Raw genomic sequence first — 18,003 nt, 5'->3', positions numbered from 1 at the left:
ATAGGATGAGAACCTTTGTCCTTTAATTATTATAACATACTTCTAGTAATACAAAATGGAGAAAGAGACAGCCTGCTACTTATATTCTACCTCTACCAATCACCGCTGTTGGGTCAAAAGTTGTTAATCTGTTTGGCATGGTTTTATCATCCACAGCAGTATATTAAAAGGACAAAAATTCCTTAGCTTTACCCTGCTTGTGAGAGAAAAAAAGGAAAAAACCCACATAATTATCTTTTAATATCTATAATTTATAACTCTAGAGACTTTAATTCATGTTTTACTAATTGAAATATATTTTAAAAATACATTCAGCAAGTGATCTTCCTTCTCAAGCTGTATCACGCTTTCTTAAGGTTAAGTCAACAATGGTGGAACCCAAGATGAAAGATAAATTACCTTTTAAAATATTAATCATGAATTGTAAGAAAATATGAGACAAAATATCAGTGAAGTCATTTAAAAAATATTCAGATAATTTTATAGTCTGCATCTGGTTTTATTTCATGTAAATGCAAGTTGGACATCTATGACCTTTGGGTTAGTAACAGATGCCGTCATGGGGTTGATCATTTTTACATAAGCAAAAGCTAAGCAGAATAATTTCAGGCCACTCAGTGTTTCCAAAAGGGAATTGCCTGGCACAGCCAAAGATTGCACTGGTCCATGCAAAACTGTATCCAGAAACTCTAGACATACTTCTCAATTTTTATTATCTGTGGCTTTAATTATGAATTTCATATGTCAGCTTTTCTTCTGACCAGTGGTGAGAGATGCCTTCAGAGGCAGAGGCTGAGGCTAACTCTCTGTGTGCAGAAATGTTTGAAAGATGCCTGTAGGTGCAGCTAGCAGCACTGCTGGGCACAGGGGATGGAGTCTGTGAGCAGCCTGAATGGGCCAGGGAGAAGGAGAAACCAGCCAGGCATGCAGGTGACAGAGAAAAATTGTCACTGTCCTAAATGATGCAGTGAAACATGTGGATGTAAGCCTCACTGGATCAACCTCAAAGAGTTCCTGCTTGTGCAGTGCACACTGTGCATCACCCACACAGATATATCATTCCCTGGCATCTCCTGGCTTTGTATTCTTAAGTGACCCTTGCTTCCATTAGACCAGAGAAAGAGCAGCTATCGTCTCTAGTCCAGTTAATGTTCCCCCCAAAGAATGTTAACTATCCTTAATTAAGTATGTCTGCTTTTTAGAAGTGGGTAATCCTTCAATCTGCTCTTTAAGTTTCTGCTATTGAGAGGGAAATGCTGAGCAGTATTAAAAATAAAAACTCTTCCTTAAGTGTATTATGATGCACAACAGTGTTAGGAAAAAAATCCAAACCAAAACCAACAAACCAACAAAAAACCCCAAACAGACAAACAAACAAACCAGTTCAAATCAATAAGTATTTAAATTTGGACAAGCAGACCTTTGAATCTCTTCTGGTGAAACTTGAGGCCATTTCTCCTCCTTTTGTCACTTGCTACTGGATAGAAAAGACTGACCCCCACATTGCTACAACCTCCTTTCAGGTAGTGGTAGAGTCTGAAACATATAGAGAGAGCAAGATACTACTGATTGAACCACTTAGCTTTTCTGATTAGACCAGATTTTAAGGTAGCTATTTGGTTCAGCAAATCTGACTTTAATTTCAGCAAGAATTAAAGCTATGTCTGATAACCTATAAAGCTATAGTTATTAAATTCCCTATAGAAGGAAATTTAAGAAAAGGTTCTGTAACTATTAGAGAAAGCTATAGATGTATGAGCTATGTGAGTACTGTAGAGCACTCATTTCATGTTGCACTTCAAAATGGAAGAGCTGGGCTTTGTTTTGCTACAGGTTCATTACATATATGTCATAAACTTTGGGAAAAAAGCCACCAAAATACAGTGCAGAAAGATATTAATATGAAACAATGACAAATGTTGTGTTTCCTAATGGCAATCAGTTCAATCATACATAATTTTTCTGCCTTTTGAAGGATTTATAATCTTTGTGTTCTGGGTGGGTGTGTTTAGTGGGGGAAAAAAATCCCAAACAAACAAAACAATTCCTCTGTTACTGTGGTCATCCTCATCTACACTGTTTGGGAACTTAATTTTGGGATCCACTGGATTGTGTAAATCAACTGAATTGCTTGCAAAAGCCTCATATAAGGTGAAAGCAGTCCAGGGTCAGTTACAGCAGGGTGAATACAGCTAAGCTATAAAATAGAGCATTCCACACTATTCTGTTATTTTTAAATGGCTATTATAGCTATTAGAAAAAGAGGTCTCTAGTAACAGAATATCCATTTACATGAGACAAGTTCTTCTGGAAGCAATAAAGGTGCCTATCTGCACAGTGCCCAGGGTAAGTTTTCATTCAGAACAGGCCTATTTTCTATTTAAGGCATTTCACTCAACTAGAGATTCTAAAAGATCAAATATCACACTATAGGCTCTCCTTCACGCTTTGCAAAGGAGGCCTTACATGCAAGCTGCTTTGAAGCACAGTTCTACTCATGACATCTACCAGAATAAAGCACAGTGGGCTCTTTGACCTAGGAAAGCAAAGCACACTGGCAGGTTGCTAGAAGCCCATGGGTAGCATCTAAAAGGCATAAAAATATTTATGTCTGTGCTTCTCCCCAAAATCTTAATGCCTCAAAATCTTAGTTTAACACCTACATTCCCCAAGAGGTGTGGAAGCATTTGAAAGCTATTGTGTCTGACTTACAGTTTTTCTCTATGAAATTTTAGGCTGCTGACAGCTCAAATATTACGTAGCTTGCTGAATTTCTTGCTGCTAATAAATGGATACAGGGAAACAGATACACCAGTTTGCTCCACTTAGGTGCAAAGGTCTTCCCAACATCCCCAGAGAATCATCAGGCAGTGCTGGCATTGCTCAGCAATCACCTTAGCCTGATGGGCGCACCATGGGGAGAGCAGGAGGGACTACTGTGGTGCCAGACGTGCCCTCTCTGCAGGATGTTCCAGTTACAATTTACTTTCCTCTTGGCCATACTACCCTCACAGTTCTGGTCACATAGCAAGTCAGGTTCGAGAAAAAAAAACTTTATGAGCTGTACCAGGATCCAAGAGTCAAGGCAATGCCCAGTTGAAATACAAGCAATCTGTCACCACTGTTCTTCCATGCTACTGGCTCAGCTACAGGGTTATGCAAAGTTGGATACCATCACAAGTGGCTAGAAACAACACATTTTCCAAGCTATAAAATAGTCTACTAAAACCAAATCCGGGGTCAATAATACTTCCAAATCCTAAATGCTTAGATTTCAGCACAGCTGCTTTCCTTGTGGATGGTGAGACCTTCCATTCACTGAAAATTAAGGATTGATTTTAAAGATTGACACTGTGTGATTTGCTAGATTAGAATTTCACATAAATATAAGTAATCAGAAAATTCAAGTGATTAATATAAATACCCTTCTCAGAAATGTCCTAGAAACACTGCCTAATTTCAGAATCCCAGATCACAGAATTAATGAACCAAAAATGTGACTTAGTCAAGCTTTGGGGCCCAAACACACAAAACTGTGATATCTTGTACATAGTTACAGATGTTTGACCTTTCCAGAACTCTCCAGATCTTCAAGCTCTACCTATTGCTTCATTTCTTCTCATTCCATAATGAAATAATAACAATTTCTAAAAACTGTAATAAAATTACATTAAAATACCAGAAAACAAATGCTTAAAGGCGATTAGTCATCTTCTTACTGCAGACATATCTTCAACAGCCCGATGGCAAGACCAATCAAGGTACCCATCTGACCTGTAGGCTAGAAGTCATTGCTGCATCTAAATGTAAGTGCTCAGATTCTCTCTCCTCTGTGAGAATAGATATTCTCAGGCTAAAGAAAGACTAGAATCTGACTTTCGAGACAAGTATTCCACGTGGAAAGACATGATGCAAACGATGAGTAACCTCCCCTTCACCACCACTACTTTCTCCCCTCTTCCTTGGAAGGCATTCAGTGTTGGCTCAGACTGTGCTCCAACCACAGGAACCAAACAAGTTCCTCTCAGAGCCTGGAGTTTGGCATCTCTTCCACTGTGTCTGCATAGCAATGGCCTTCAAAGCAGATGTAGGGCTGTATCATTCCCTGGTAGCTATGAGTCTAGATTTCACATCTGTCTTGCTTTAAGGGGAATCGACTGAGCCCAGACATTGATCCTAGGAACTAGGTCGATCCAGCAAAACAGAAGAGTCAAGTCTTGCATAAATACATTTCCACTGTTTGGTTCTTCTCTGATCTAGCACCCTCATGCCTCTATTTCAACAGAAAGGGGGGAATGAAAACTGCAATAAGACCCCCAGTGTCTTCGGATAGTTCTCCCTACTCCATGTCTATATATCATGGATCTCCACTGTCCAACCCAGGAACACAGACATCTAGAGCTCACCTAGTGAATCCCACAATTTAGCCCCAGGTTCTCAATGTTTCCCTGCCTGCTATTTCCCAGACTGGTATTCCCAGAAGATGTCAAAAGCAAATCTTACAACTACATGGAGTTGTAAGATTTTTCTTTTTTCTTTTGTGCAGACTACAAACAGTACCGGAGAATGCTTCTAATTTCCAACCCACTTGAAATTAGATATTACAGTATCTTTTTACGCAGAGGGAACCCTCTGTGTCTACAGTTTTGTCTTAGAGCTAATTAATTCCTGTGGATTAATTAATTCCTGAAGATCCCAGCACTTTTATGGCAAACTGACTAACCCGTACCACAACATGCAGTACTTGGACTCTCAAAATAGCTAACAGGAATAATACATGCTAACCACACATACCAAAACACTGTGCTGTAAGTCAGTGTTGAAGCATGTTAACTAACATTTCCATAGTGTGTGTATTACAATGCTCAAAACATTTATTTTTTAATAATCAAGCCACAGAACGGAGGCTGAGATCACAAGAGTCTGGGTCATAAGAAGAGTCTTGGCTAAAGCCACAAAAGTTAAAATGGAAATTCTGAGCAAGATTTGATTTCCAACTCCACATGTTTTGTTTTGTTTATGAAATAACTAATTCAGTAGCTGAAAAAAATAATTGAAAGATACTTTTGAAAAGGAAGAGTGAATACCACTGAAATCCTATATTTCATATTTCCTTCTCATAACAGCAGTCAGAAACTAGCAGCACTAAGAATCCATTAAAAAATCCCAAATGAAGAAGTAACGGATTAAGTAGAAGGTGCCATTTTACTTAATATTTTAACTCCTCCCTTTGAAAAGGCATACAACTACAACAGGAGTAGAAAAGTCATTTTAAAGAATTTGCCTTCCAGTCATTAAGGTAGATGGGTAAAGCCTGGCTGGGCCTTGCAGTGTGTGTAACCAGTTCCTAAACTCTGTTCACTGTACAGTAACTCACAAGCAGTTGACAACTACAGCTAGTTAAGACAAATCACAAACATGTTTATCATTTCCCCAAAGGAAACACTTATAACCAAGTTGAAATACCTGTTCTACACAACATGGGATGTACACTTGGAGATCTAGTCAAGGAAAGATCTGCAACATCCAGAGGAAAAACAAGGTTAAAAACCCCAAAAGGAAGACAAGGGCAGATGTTCTATTAGAAGGGAAAACTCCACTAAAAGGTGTCTGGGTTTCTGAACAAGGTTTCAAAAGGAAAGGTCAGCTTGTGAGAATGTCCTATACACAATCTGACAAAGAGAGAAATTATTAAATATTTTTTAAAAATAGAATAAATACAGTAGAATTTAAATTAAATCCTTCTCCTAAAAGTCTACTTTTTTCTTTCCTCTTCCCCCATATACATTTTTTGAACAAAAGCTCCTAAGAGATTATTGGAGAGAGAGACATAGTTCTCAATGTCCTTTGCAACAGACAGAGAAAATCTTGTACCATTTAGGATGGGCATATTTTTCAGTCAAGCATTACAAGGAGAATTGGACTAATAGATGTGACAATGAAAGCGTTTTATAATATTTGTGTTATATAATGTTTTGATTTCTGTAGATGGTTAGCAGCAATAGAGCTGCATTGGACAATGTGAAGCCATCTCCCAAAATAATACAGTATGACAGGCCAAATGCATTTTGGTTTGATTTGCACAAGGGATGAATATAGAATATCTCACTGCAGTGCAGCCATTTCCCATATCAAACTGACGAGGTCAAAGATGCTTATTAGTTCCAGAAGTGTGTGGGGGGGAAACCTTGTGATGTCCAAGAGTGTCTTCTCCTTTCCTTAATAACTAGTGTATTGTAATACAGTAATTAAACAAAACATGAACAAGAAAGGGATTTTGGGGATTTATTTCTTTCTACATCTCAATGGCAGTCAGCCTACAGAAAACATGATAGAGTGAGTTCAGCATGTGGGGATAATCATGTAGTTAGGAAGTAATGTTTAATCTAGTTGAGGCTGGTAATCTCTGGATGTTGAGGCATGGTGTCATGCACTGCCTTGTAGCATTTCCACATGGGTGATCTATTACTTTGCAGCACTAGAATCTGCATTTGATTTCTTGTTCTCTTATCTACTCCTCAGGGATTCAGTAAATCCATCAGAATTTTACAACTGCCATTCTCTCTGGGCTGTGACACATTCACAGTCAAGAATTAAAATCAGGCTTCTAAAGCAGTAGCTACTTGCAGCCTTCTGCCCTGCACTTCTGACAGAGATTGCTAGTGCCCCTGCAGGAAGTCTGAATCCCAGAAAAGCACCTCCTGAGCACCCCAAGCCTGTTTAAGGTACATACATCCACTTTAATTATAGTGTTTAGCTAAAAACAGCAGCAGTTCAGAAGCTGACTGAATCATGACTCAGATTAGGTCAGAGGTGGGGACAACTTGGGCAGGACCCATTTGAGCCATCTGATTTTATTCTGCTTCTCCATGTGAATGAATTCTTGGACTTCATCAGTGTTTACAAGTTAGCAAAGGGCAACTCTTCCAAAAGCAATTGTTTCAGGACAACAGGGATACTTCAGCTGTCTCAGACTCTTATTTTACTAAGAGCTTTACAGACCCTCAGTTTTCATTGGTTTTATTTTTTTTCTACATTAAAAAAAATCACAGTCACAAATGAAACAGAAATGAAGGTTGCTTTGCATCCTTCTCTGAACCCCTTGAAGACCTGTGTTAATTCACTGTCTTCACTCTCTTTAGACACTTAGGTATAAGTATATGAAACTCAAAAATATTCTATAGGAAAAAATATAAGCTCATATTTGCATGTTTTTATTATACAGAATGAACAATAAAATAGCTGTTGATTTTAAATGATAAACTTTTATTCTGAATATACTGTTTTTGCACAATAATAACACAACAGTTCTAGGATTATAAATTTTTATAACATTATTGTACAAATTTTTACAAAAAATTATTTTTCCAGGCTTGTCAAGTTCCACAAAAGTGTCAAGAGAACACAAGAAAAGGGAGAAAGACCTGCTTGCCTCGTAAGAGCAACCAAGTCCTTTTTTGCAGAAACGCACACTCAGCATTTCAATAAAAATATCCCAGAAAGCATGATCCAGACATTCCATACAACACAAGAAGAGAAGACAGCTTTGTCAGATCACAATCGCAATTTCATGGCATCTGAACAAGACAGTATCCCTTTAGCCTCAGTGAAATATTTCTTCAAGATGATGTTTTTCTTTTAAACCATAAACAGGACAGATGCAAGTAGCTGGGAAGAGGGTGAGGCTAACTTTTCAAAAGTCTTCAATTGTTTTCAGACGCTTTGTTTTAATCTTTTTACAATAGTGTACAATGACTATTAACAATATTAACATTGTGGTATGAAAAAAAATAATAATAAATCTGGCCTTTGTTAAAGGCTTGAATGTCTGATGAAGTTAGGGTAAATTTATCCTAAGAAAGGAGTTATTAAGATTTCACCTTAGGTTGACATTCCAAAAACACCCGAGTGCATTGCAGTGCCTTCTGGCATTCATATATTTCTTAATAACAATTGTGCTAGCATCTGAATTTTTGGATCAGTGGTACTGAGGTTGTGTTTTGGAATTAAGTCGTACTAAGCATGTTTGTAATGTGTTAATGGGAAAAAAAGTCTTAACGTCTCTTCAGTGACAGCAAAAAGCTCTCAACCACAGCAAGTAACACTTGGGTTGCAAAGGTCACTTAAAGGGATACTTCCTATTTGAAACCAGTAAGGCCAGGTTTTAAGTTAATAAAAGGAATATTGTAGGAAAACTTACAAATGGCAGCAACACTCTTGTTTTTGTCAAGTTAAGCAGTAAAGCCTCAAGCATTAGAAAAATGAAAAAAATCATACTAAAGTCTTAAAGGTACAGGACCTAAAAATCTTGTCAGTCAGACCTGCTATGTCATGTTAAAAACCTGTTAAAAATATGGACCACAGTCAGTGTTTTGGCAGTAATGCTGGTTGTGTAAAAGAAAAAAAAGAGAAAGAAACCTTTCATGTTAAGTCCTCAGGTCATGTTTTGCACAGTACCATGCTGTAACAACTTTAATGGTGGTTACTTGTCAGATGTTAAATACACTGCATGACTCTGTGTGAACTGGACCAGTCCCAACAGTTCCCTTTGAGCTATTTAAAGGATTTGAGCAACATTTACAGACCCTTTTATCTGACTTTAAAAACCACAAGTTTTTACAGTATATTGTATTTAAAAATATCTTAATTTAAATTTTGGGATCAAGCTTTTTTCCAAGACAAGAGAAGATGACTATGATGCCCTGTGAGAGTAAGGATACTCTTCTGCATGAGAATTTTTATTTATTCATGTAGGTTATTTCTATCAGACTGCTATTCAGATTTTGAGATAGCTGAAGTTCAGTTTGTATTTTCCGACTATATTTTGCATTTTGCAGATATTGGGGTTTAAAAAGAAAAAAACATTTTGACCATCACTTGGATATATTCCAATATATAATTTCAAAGTATTTAAAACACTCACTACTTTCTAAAGTATTAATAAGATGGGTTTCATGTTGGCTAAATGTTTATATAGAACGTTACAATGTTAACTGGAAGGCTAAATGTTTATATAGAAACACATTTCTTCAGGTCATATAGAGAGGCAGGGGAGAGGAACAAATGATATTTCCCTCTTTGGATAACCCAGAAGGTCTACGTGTCTGTGTGGCGTGGGCTTCTCCTTCCTTTTGCATTTGGGCACTCTAAGAGAAGTAAAAGCCGCAGATGTTTCCTGTGGCAGCATGAATTTTTGCCATCTTTCTTTCTCCCACAAACTCTAATCAAATGCTGATTAAGAAACACTGAATATGGCCTACCAGCATAAGCAAAGTGTTTTAAACAGTGCAACTTGTCCATGAAGAATTTCTTTTGGGAAACTAAGTGAAAATTATAGAGAACTTACTATACTAACATGAAATCAAAAGAGCACAACTCAAACCAAGTATTTAAAGTAACCTCAAACCAAGTACTTAAAGTAACCTCAGAATAAAAGCAGTGAGTGCAGTAATTATTGGCCTAATCCTAGAAAATTTGCTCCTCCCATAAAATGTCAATTGACCACATTAAGGAAAAATACTGGATGCAGTCTTGGCATTAGAAACACCCAAACCAATTTTTTTGTCAGGCTGGTTAGGGTAACTGGTGTTAGGGTGAACAGAACTGCAGCACTATAACTGCAAGGAGGAGCTCCAAGTTTATCTTCACCCTTATCATCAACATTAGCTTACCTTCCCTGAGGAGGACCTGAAGTCATCCAAAACAGTTAATCGTACTTTTAACCCCATGAGATTGCTAGGTTTATTTTTTTTTAATCTAGTTTTTAAAGATTTTATCACTGAACAACAGGTCAGTATTTATTTTTTTCACTCACTGTATTCTCAAACATGAGAAAATACATAGCTGGAGCCAAGGTACATGAAAAAACAATGAACCAGCCATGAGTACAACCACAGTAGACATCTGATCGTTCAAGCCATGCCATGGCTTTGAGTAGCTTCTTCAGTTTTCATAGGATATTAATGCATGCCCAATCACTTTTTTAAGCTTTTGGCATGATCAAAATTATATCAATCAATTGCCAGCATATACATACCGATGATTTGCATTTTTTTATTTTTTAAAGAGCTAGTGTATTGTGCCATATTAATATTTGCATATTGCAGTTGTTAGCAGAACTGTACAATACCAGCAGAGTTGCACATTCATTGGTTTAGCTGTCTTGCAATACTGTTTAGTTCTGAAAACTAGAAAAAAAAGCGCAAATCATATTTTGCATCAACACTATGCTACACTGTAATATTGTAATTTACTGCACCAACCTGTGTCACCAATGAGGTTGTATAAAACAACTTCTAGAGTTATTATTCACAATCAAGTATCAATGTGCATACATATAGATTCAAGGCTCCCCATTTGTTTATATTTTTTCTAATCGCAGCAACCAGGTCATTTTGCTGTTAGATATGCTATTTTCAATAATAAATAGGAACAGCATAAGTTTTTAATATTATGGGTGGGTTTATATGAAAGAAACAATGGGGGAACCTGATATGAACCCTAGAGAACATATACTTCCAAAAATAAATGTGTTAAATCTGATTTTTATATTCTTAAAATATCTGTACACAGATTTTCATGTGAGATCACTATTCTGTAAAAAATCCACCTCAACCTTATTGTTACAATAGCTATATTTACCCTATTTTCTCAGCTTTTTCATTGCACAGTATATTCAGAGCTCTGATTCATAATATAATTTAATATGATTTGATTGCAACACATTTCAATGTTCAATTTCTCACACAATACAAGAATCACTCTGTTATCTTTTCAGTGAACTATACTCTACCATCAAAGAAAACAAACTGAAAAACAATAACATAGCATCATCATCATGCAAAATACCCCTGGAAACCAACGTTCAAATACCACAAAGACATTTTTTATTCACAAGCATTTTTGTTTCAGCCTTCAAAGAATTTCTCCTAGCTTTATATGTAACTGCATTGTGAAAAGGAGGTGAATATTACATTTAAATTAGCATTTTTTTCTGGCAGAAGATGACACCAAGTTTAAGATGAAAATCACTTTTTTAGTTACGCTCTCTAGTACCTTTGTGTTTTGAAACACAGTAGTTTTCTCCTTTCCTTCCTTTCTACATACAATATCAACCTATCAGAGCTTAGCTGGCTGCATGATTCACTTTGGAAGAATTAACCACTCATCATAAAGCATTCCAATCATGCTGAACATCTGGTGAAGATTGGCCAATATTTTCATTTTACTCAACTAGTTTGGACAAAACTGATGTTAAAGGCAGCCATCATGGTGCTAGTAACGAATATTGGGGAGAACACTTTCCTTTTTCTTTTTGTTTTTGGTTTTTAAAACAACTGTTCATGTAAAAGAATAAAAATCTTCGAGATATCCAAAGCTTAAAAGAACTGAAAAATCATATAAATAAGCTATTGTTAGGGGAGCCCTTTTACATGAAGTCATCAAGATTACAATAACAAACAAACGAATGGACAGAAGGTTTGGGGTTTCCCCAGAGGGGCATGTACAGAGATGTGTTAGGGTGGTGTGGATGATGCAGCATTCACACATGGTGAGGGATCCGACACTCCAACATGCAGGCGGTCGCGGCGCCGCGGGGAACTCGCGACGCGCCACAACCAGACACGAGCGCTGCTGCTCCGCCGCCGCTCTCCCAGTAGCTGACCCTTTCCAAAATGAAACTGAGGCTATCGTTTTGGCCAGGTCTGGATTAAGTTATGCGGGTTTTGGTTTAGCAAGGTCATAACTGGCAGTGTCTGCTGCCAGGTAACAGCCAAAGCAGAACCAGCTGAGTTGCTACCATAGACCACAGTGATGGACTCAGACCAGAGGCCCCACCGCAGTCAGCCGAATCTTCCTGTTGACAAGAAGAGAAGAAATCATTTAATATTAATCACAGTGAGGCTGCTTGAGAAGTAATCTACAACTTAGTTTTCAACTTTTTAAACTATCGTTGAGGCATCCTTTTTGGTCTTATACATGCTATTTTGCTAAAATACCACTAAAATAATTCCTGGAAGTTCCTCTGATTTTTGATACAAAGAGTGGCATTATTACTTTAACTATAAACATGGGAGGATTAAATAATTTCAAGGTTTACAGCACACACTTATGAACTAAATGGGGTACTTACATCATCAATCAAGAAATGCTATGGAATTTACTTGGGGGCCCCAGTAAACACAATCTATATTCCTTAAAATTACATTCATCTTAAGATTCTGAGTATGAGTTTATTGTGAGAAAAGACAGAAGAACAGAAAACTTTGCAAGATTAGGAAACAAATACCAGAATATGTATGATCACACAATAAAATGAATATGGTCTGCAGGTGAAGACATGATCAAAGAGAATGAAAATCCTTTCTCTACCTTTGGTGCTCTATTCAAGTATGAGAAAAAAATTTTCTCTTGCTCTACTTGTGCATCCTTGATGCAGTTTGAAGCTCCCTCTGAGCTGCACTGCTCGGTCATGTAATGGTAGCTATTCCTTATTCCACGTACCAATCACACCACTTTTCCTCATTCCTCTCCACCATTAATTACTGTCCTTTGGTCCCACTTTGTTTATATTTGCTTAATATAATGCTTAATACCTTTCACATGATGGACCTATTCATTAGTCTGGCTGAAATACATTTGATAGCTTTTCTGGAGCCTTTAACACCTTAGACCTTGTTTCTCAAGACTGATACAAACTCTGATTAGTACCTAAAACACCAGAAAAAATTTCCCCTCAGTACTCTGTGTGACAAGTCTGAGATTCATGGGTAGCTCGGAAGGCTGAAAATATTTGGTCTTTCTCTTGTTATCACTGTAATTCTGTACCCATGGTATAAAAAGACACTTTCCATTTTCCAAAAGATTCCAAGCCTCCAAGGGCAAGAAAACAGTGTAGGTGGAAAGGAATTTAGGTATATTAGCAACTGGGGAAACTTCTTTAACAGGAGCAATATGTGGGAAGATAAGGACAGATAACTGAATCCGAACACTAACAGAGACTGCCTGCTGGCACAGAAATAATATTAATATTAATACTATTATTATTATTATTATTATTATTATTATTATTATTAATAATAATAATAATAACAGAAAGCAGAGGAAAGCCAACAGGCATGGAAAAGCTCCTGGATCAGACTGACACGCCAGTGAGGCATATGCAATTAATACTTAATATACCCCAGAAAAGGCTTGTGTTTGTGTGTGTATAAAAAGCACAATCAGGATAAATAAAACAGAGTTATTAAACAATTTTTAATTTATTAGCAAATTTCATTAAGCAAATTATGCTTTTCTTAAGCAAAACTTCCCAGCTTTGTAAGAACTGCAGTGCAGGACATCGAGTTTACTCAAATGGGCAAGAACAAAAAAGTACATGAAAATGGGAGATAAGATATAACCAGGAAATAGGGGGGGACTGATAAAGTATTTTTTATAACCTCCCTGAAGATTACAGCAAAATGATAATACAAATCTTTTACTAAATCAAAAGCACAAAGCCAAATATGAAGTTAGGGCAACTCCTTCATAATAGAGGTGTAAAGACAGAATGTGGAAATTACAGGGCATAGCAAAGGCCTTCAATGAGTTCCTTATACTAGCTTTAATGGGTGAGAATTTTAATGTTATTTATTCTGCACACAAGGCATTCTTTAAAACTGGTAGGTTTCCAAAACACTTTCCGAAAAATATGGAAAATCAGATAAAGCAGACAAAGTAGACTCAGTACATTATCAGGAATTATAGTATTCACCAAGAGTCGCCTTTAGAAACTTGGATGTAAAAACTACCCAACAATCCCACGTCCGAAAAAAAAAAAAAAAAAACAACCCAAAAAATCAGCATTCAATTACCTTAGAAAGAAACAGAAATTCATTATGTCCTAATCCTAAAGCTAATAGCTCATGTTGGCTGCCATTCTTTATGAACAGTAGATTTTTCCAGATATATCTCTGTCAGGTGTTAGCTTTATAATTTAGTTGTATAATTTTGGTTTAGCCTTTGATTTTGTTTCTTTGGGTTTTTTTTCTTGGTGCTGTTTCAGTTTGGTTAAGTTTTTTCATTTTGTTTCTTTTTGGTTGATTGCACTCTACAAGTTCAAAATTCCAAAGGTTTCTGGTCAACAAGAAGTCCTAAGTGAACTCTGCTGCACTAGATTTGGACTAGGATGCTAAGATTTCAAGATGCACTGAACATTCTGATTTATTTAGTTTGGCTCTGTCATTATTTGCATCTGCATTGTGTCTTGTCATGCAGCTTTATTTCTATTTGAAGCACTTAAAAATTACCCTGTTGCTTCTTCCTCACAGTGACTACAACTAAAAACAGAATTATCAGTAAAGGTTTCCTCTCACATGAATTCAGTGAATGGCACTCAGTGTTACCTCTTGGTATTTATTATTATCACTGAAATCACTTAGAAGAGTCATCTTTGAAGAAACTTGAAAGCAAAGCAGGAGATTTAAAATTTCCAACAGATGGGAGATGTCTGGAGAGTATAAGTAGTAAACTGAAGGTCTTAAGCAAAATTGTGCTCAACATGAAGGGAAAATACCTTTACAATGAAAATGGCATCCAGTATGGATACAAAGCAAGTAGGCCTCCACATATAGAATTATACAGGACTCAGCTTATGTGATCTTGCATTAGACCAAATATACAGGACTTAGCTTATGGCATCTTGCATTAGACCAAATATTGCAAATTATGTTGATAAATTAATCCTACCAGCATGTGTACTTGAAAACACCCTCCATTCTGTTGTGTATTTCTATTTGCTCTATGAGGGTTTTTTTTTTTAACTACACCACAATTTCTCAACTGCTCTTACATTCATCAGTCATACAACGTAATACTCCTCTTGGGTTGAAAAGAAGTATTTTAGTGTCTTTTTCCCCCTCCCTAAGACTACACAGAGAGTTTTGAAAGGATTTACAACTCACAACAGTAGAAAATTTCTTGGAAGCCTCATGCAGGAGAGACATCATCTTACTATGAATGACAGCATTAAACTGCACTACACAAAAGTGTACAAGGTTTATACACATATTTCAAGGTTAGTGAGATTTTTACCTGATATTGATCGAAGCCACATTAAATTTCTGAGGTTTTTAGACCATTTTGCAGTGGTAAACTAGCAGTTCTGCCAAGAACAATATCTAAATACTGTCTCTGGAATCAGTTAATTTTTTCATGTCCAAAGCTAAGACAAAAATAGCAGTGGCAAAGAAGGTACAGTAAATCCCATCTAAATCAATTTTTTTCTCCACAGAATTTCACACTGTAATTTTCTTTTGTGCTTTAACTGTTGTCAAAACTACAGAAAACATATAAAATATAAAATTAAAAAAAAGAGGAGAAAATCTGATTATGCATTTATTTACATGAATCAAAGCAATCAACAGTCCCCTAGAAATAAATGGGATTCCATTCCCAGTTTAAAATCAGATTGAGAAAAATGTCAGTTTTGTATGGTCTTCAAAATGCCTTTTTTGAAAACACTTCCCCTCTTCTTGAACTTTAGGAAAACTTTTCAACTGTTTCATGTTAATGTTATTTTTGAGATTTCTTCTAAAGTATCCTTTACCAAAGATATACAGCATCATTTTATCTTCTCTTTACATTATCTTATCTTTACCTCTTCTAGTGCAATTAGACATGGAACTATTCTTAAGCAGTTTCACTGAAATTTTCCAGCCCATGACATTAATCACACAAATCCTGAATAACAGATCAGCTGAGGATGTCCTCTCTTTGTTGTCTTCAAAATTATAGCTGTGTATTAATTTTCTTTGAAAAGAGAGAAAATTGTAAAAGAAATTGGAAAGAATTGTTGTAAACCACTCTCATTTCACCAGAAGCGTAAGAGAACTTTTTTTTCATTACCACATCAAATTTCCTTGCATGCTTGAGGTAGAAAAGTGTCAAATCCAAATGCCATCTCCTTCGTGTCATGCCTTATTATGAGAACTCTAGATAAGGCTGTTTTACAGCATCACAGGCTATGAAAATTATTCAGCACTTTCAGAATGGAAATGAATGCTTTTATAAAACCATACCTTCATTTTTAAGTATCAAAACCACATATTTGTTGCTATATACCAGCATTTCCTTGAAGACACTGCCAGTCCAAAATTTTAAAAATACACTTGTAACTATAAATACATATATACACGTACACAAAGGCTATAAACACACTTGTTACTCCCTTAGAAGTGCACTGTAACTATTTAACGTACCAAAACTTAGTTTTTAAATTATAATAATTCATCAGGACTCACTGTGCTACTCTGACTTATAAAAGGGTAAAACATCCGCCCAAAGAGCTTCTGATCTGGCCTTTGATACCAATTGATTACCTCAAAGTTATACCTTTTATAAGCATGTATTTAAAATGTTTCTTATTACATGGAGAACACCTTTGCTTTTACACAAGAGTAATTTCCAGTTTCAATGCATGGTCATTCATTAATTTTGGGTTACCCTCCATTGTCTGGACCACCAGACAAAGCTGTCAAAGGTGTTCGGCTGCCCTTGCACAGACTGGGCACACAGGAAATTCCATCAAGATATAGCCAGTTGCCTGGACTGCGAATCACCCTCAAAGCTCCCACTGACATACCTGAAAGTACCTTCCATACCTCATGGAAGTTAGACATTCCCAGTGGGGGCTAAAAATTTGTACAGTTCTTTTCTTTTTTCTCAGGCATGGCAAACAAAACCAATGTGCATGTGCAAAGTAAGAGTAAGCCATCTGAGGCAGTGATAATGACTACTTTGTTATCCTTGATGAAAAGTAAGAAAACCCGTCAGGTTAGTGAACCTGATCAGCGGGATTGTATCTGTGTTGGCTTCAGTGATTTAATATAACTATACAGATTAATGTCCAGAGAGAACCCATTTCCAAAATCACAAAGTTATTAAAAACAAGATGGATGAACAAAATTACCTTTATAACTTTCTGCTGCCAAAAGCTTATCAGCTAAAATTATATTCTGTGTGTTTCCCACCTTAAGTAGAAAGCTCATTTTGGACATAAAGAATTCAGCTCAAGGTGAGTCTCTGCTGCTTTATGTACATTAGACAGTAGTTTTTTAATTAAAAAAGCTGTGTGCAGAGTAAATTGCATGAGAAGAACATGAGATGCTAATCTAGATTTTAATGTGAAATATTACTGGCTTAAAGAAAGGCCTTTCACCTTTCCCTACAACCTTCTGCCATGACTGTGCAAGTTTCTAGGTTTGCAAGAAACTACATCAATTAAATACAGAATAATAAACTTCAAAATTACTCAAATAATAAGCTGTTAAACAAAATTTAAAGATTTTTTTTTCACTTATGTTCAAGAGATATAAATTGAACCTTCCCTTAAGTATAGAGAAAATATAAATTACTGTGAAAAATGACTGTTCTAAATTTCAATTTTCAACATTTCATTAATTTTCAATATTTCATTACACTAACTGAAACATGCCCTGCAAGCTTTCAGTCCTGCCTCAGTTTTCTTTACTTTGATAGACATGTGAGCATCTCCCTCTAGTGGTTTTCAGAACAATGTTGATCAGAACCCCCTTCAGCCACACATTTTTTTGCTCTTTAGCTCAGCAGTTCTCTTTCAGACATGTCACTTGCACAGTAACTCATGATACAGTCCCACACCATCAAATGCAACACAGTCTAATTGCCAAGGCTTTTGTTATAAACCCCAGAGTCTGCAGTTGATCTTACAGGAACTTACATAGTGAATTAGAAGAAAAAACATCACCTTCTGCTGTAATCAGGCAATTAATATGATTAGGTCACTAAAAAAATTAAGAAGTAAAAATATAATATTTTACTGAACTCCTACTTTAACAAAATTGTTGCACACCATTATCTTCCTTCATGAACTGTTGTGTTCATTTGAATGCAGTGAAAACTCCTTACTCTTCTCAATAGCAACACTCACACAACACTCATCCTTGCCACCCCTAAATAAAGCTTTACTTTCACAGGTATGAT

The 18,003-nt window shown here is 36.3% G+C and overlaps 1 protein-coding gene across 3 annotated transcripts in view; it reads right to left on the bottom strand.

Annotated features, from left to right (window-relative positions):
- Positions 1-7,249: 7,249 nt before the first annotated feature.
- The window catches only part of CACNA2D1 (calcium voltage-gated channel auxiliary subunit alpha2delta 1), a 373,282-nt gene continuing 362,528 nt past the window's right edge, over positions 7,250-18,003 (bottom strand). For all 3 annotated transcript variants that reach the window (XM_066182784.1, XM_066182785.1, XM_066182786.1), the window contains one exon: positions 7,250-11,857. In XM_066182784.1, coding sequence (XP_066038881.1) covers positions 11,741-11,857 — 117 coding nt within the window. In that variant the 3' untranslated portion in view covers positions 7,250-11,740. The remainder of the gene's footprint in view (positions 11,858-18,003) is intronic.

This window comes from Chamaea fasciata, unplaced genomic scaffold (assembly GCF_029207755.1).
Source record: "Chamaea fasciata isolate MVZ Bird 193981 ecotype frontalis unplaced genomic scaffold, bChaFas1.0.hap1 SCAF_5, whole genome shotgun sequence".
Lineage (NCBI taxonomy): Eukaryota > Metazoa > Chordata > Aves > Passeriformes > Sylviidae > Chamaea > Chamaea fasciata.
This window is presented reverse-complemented; position numbering and strand designations above follow the sequence as displayed.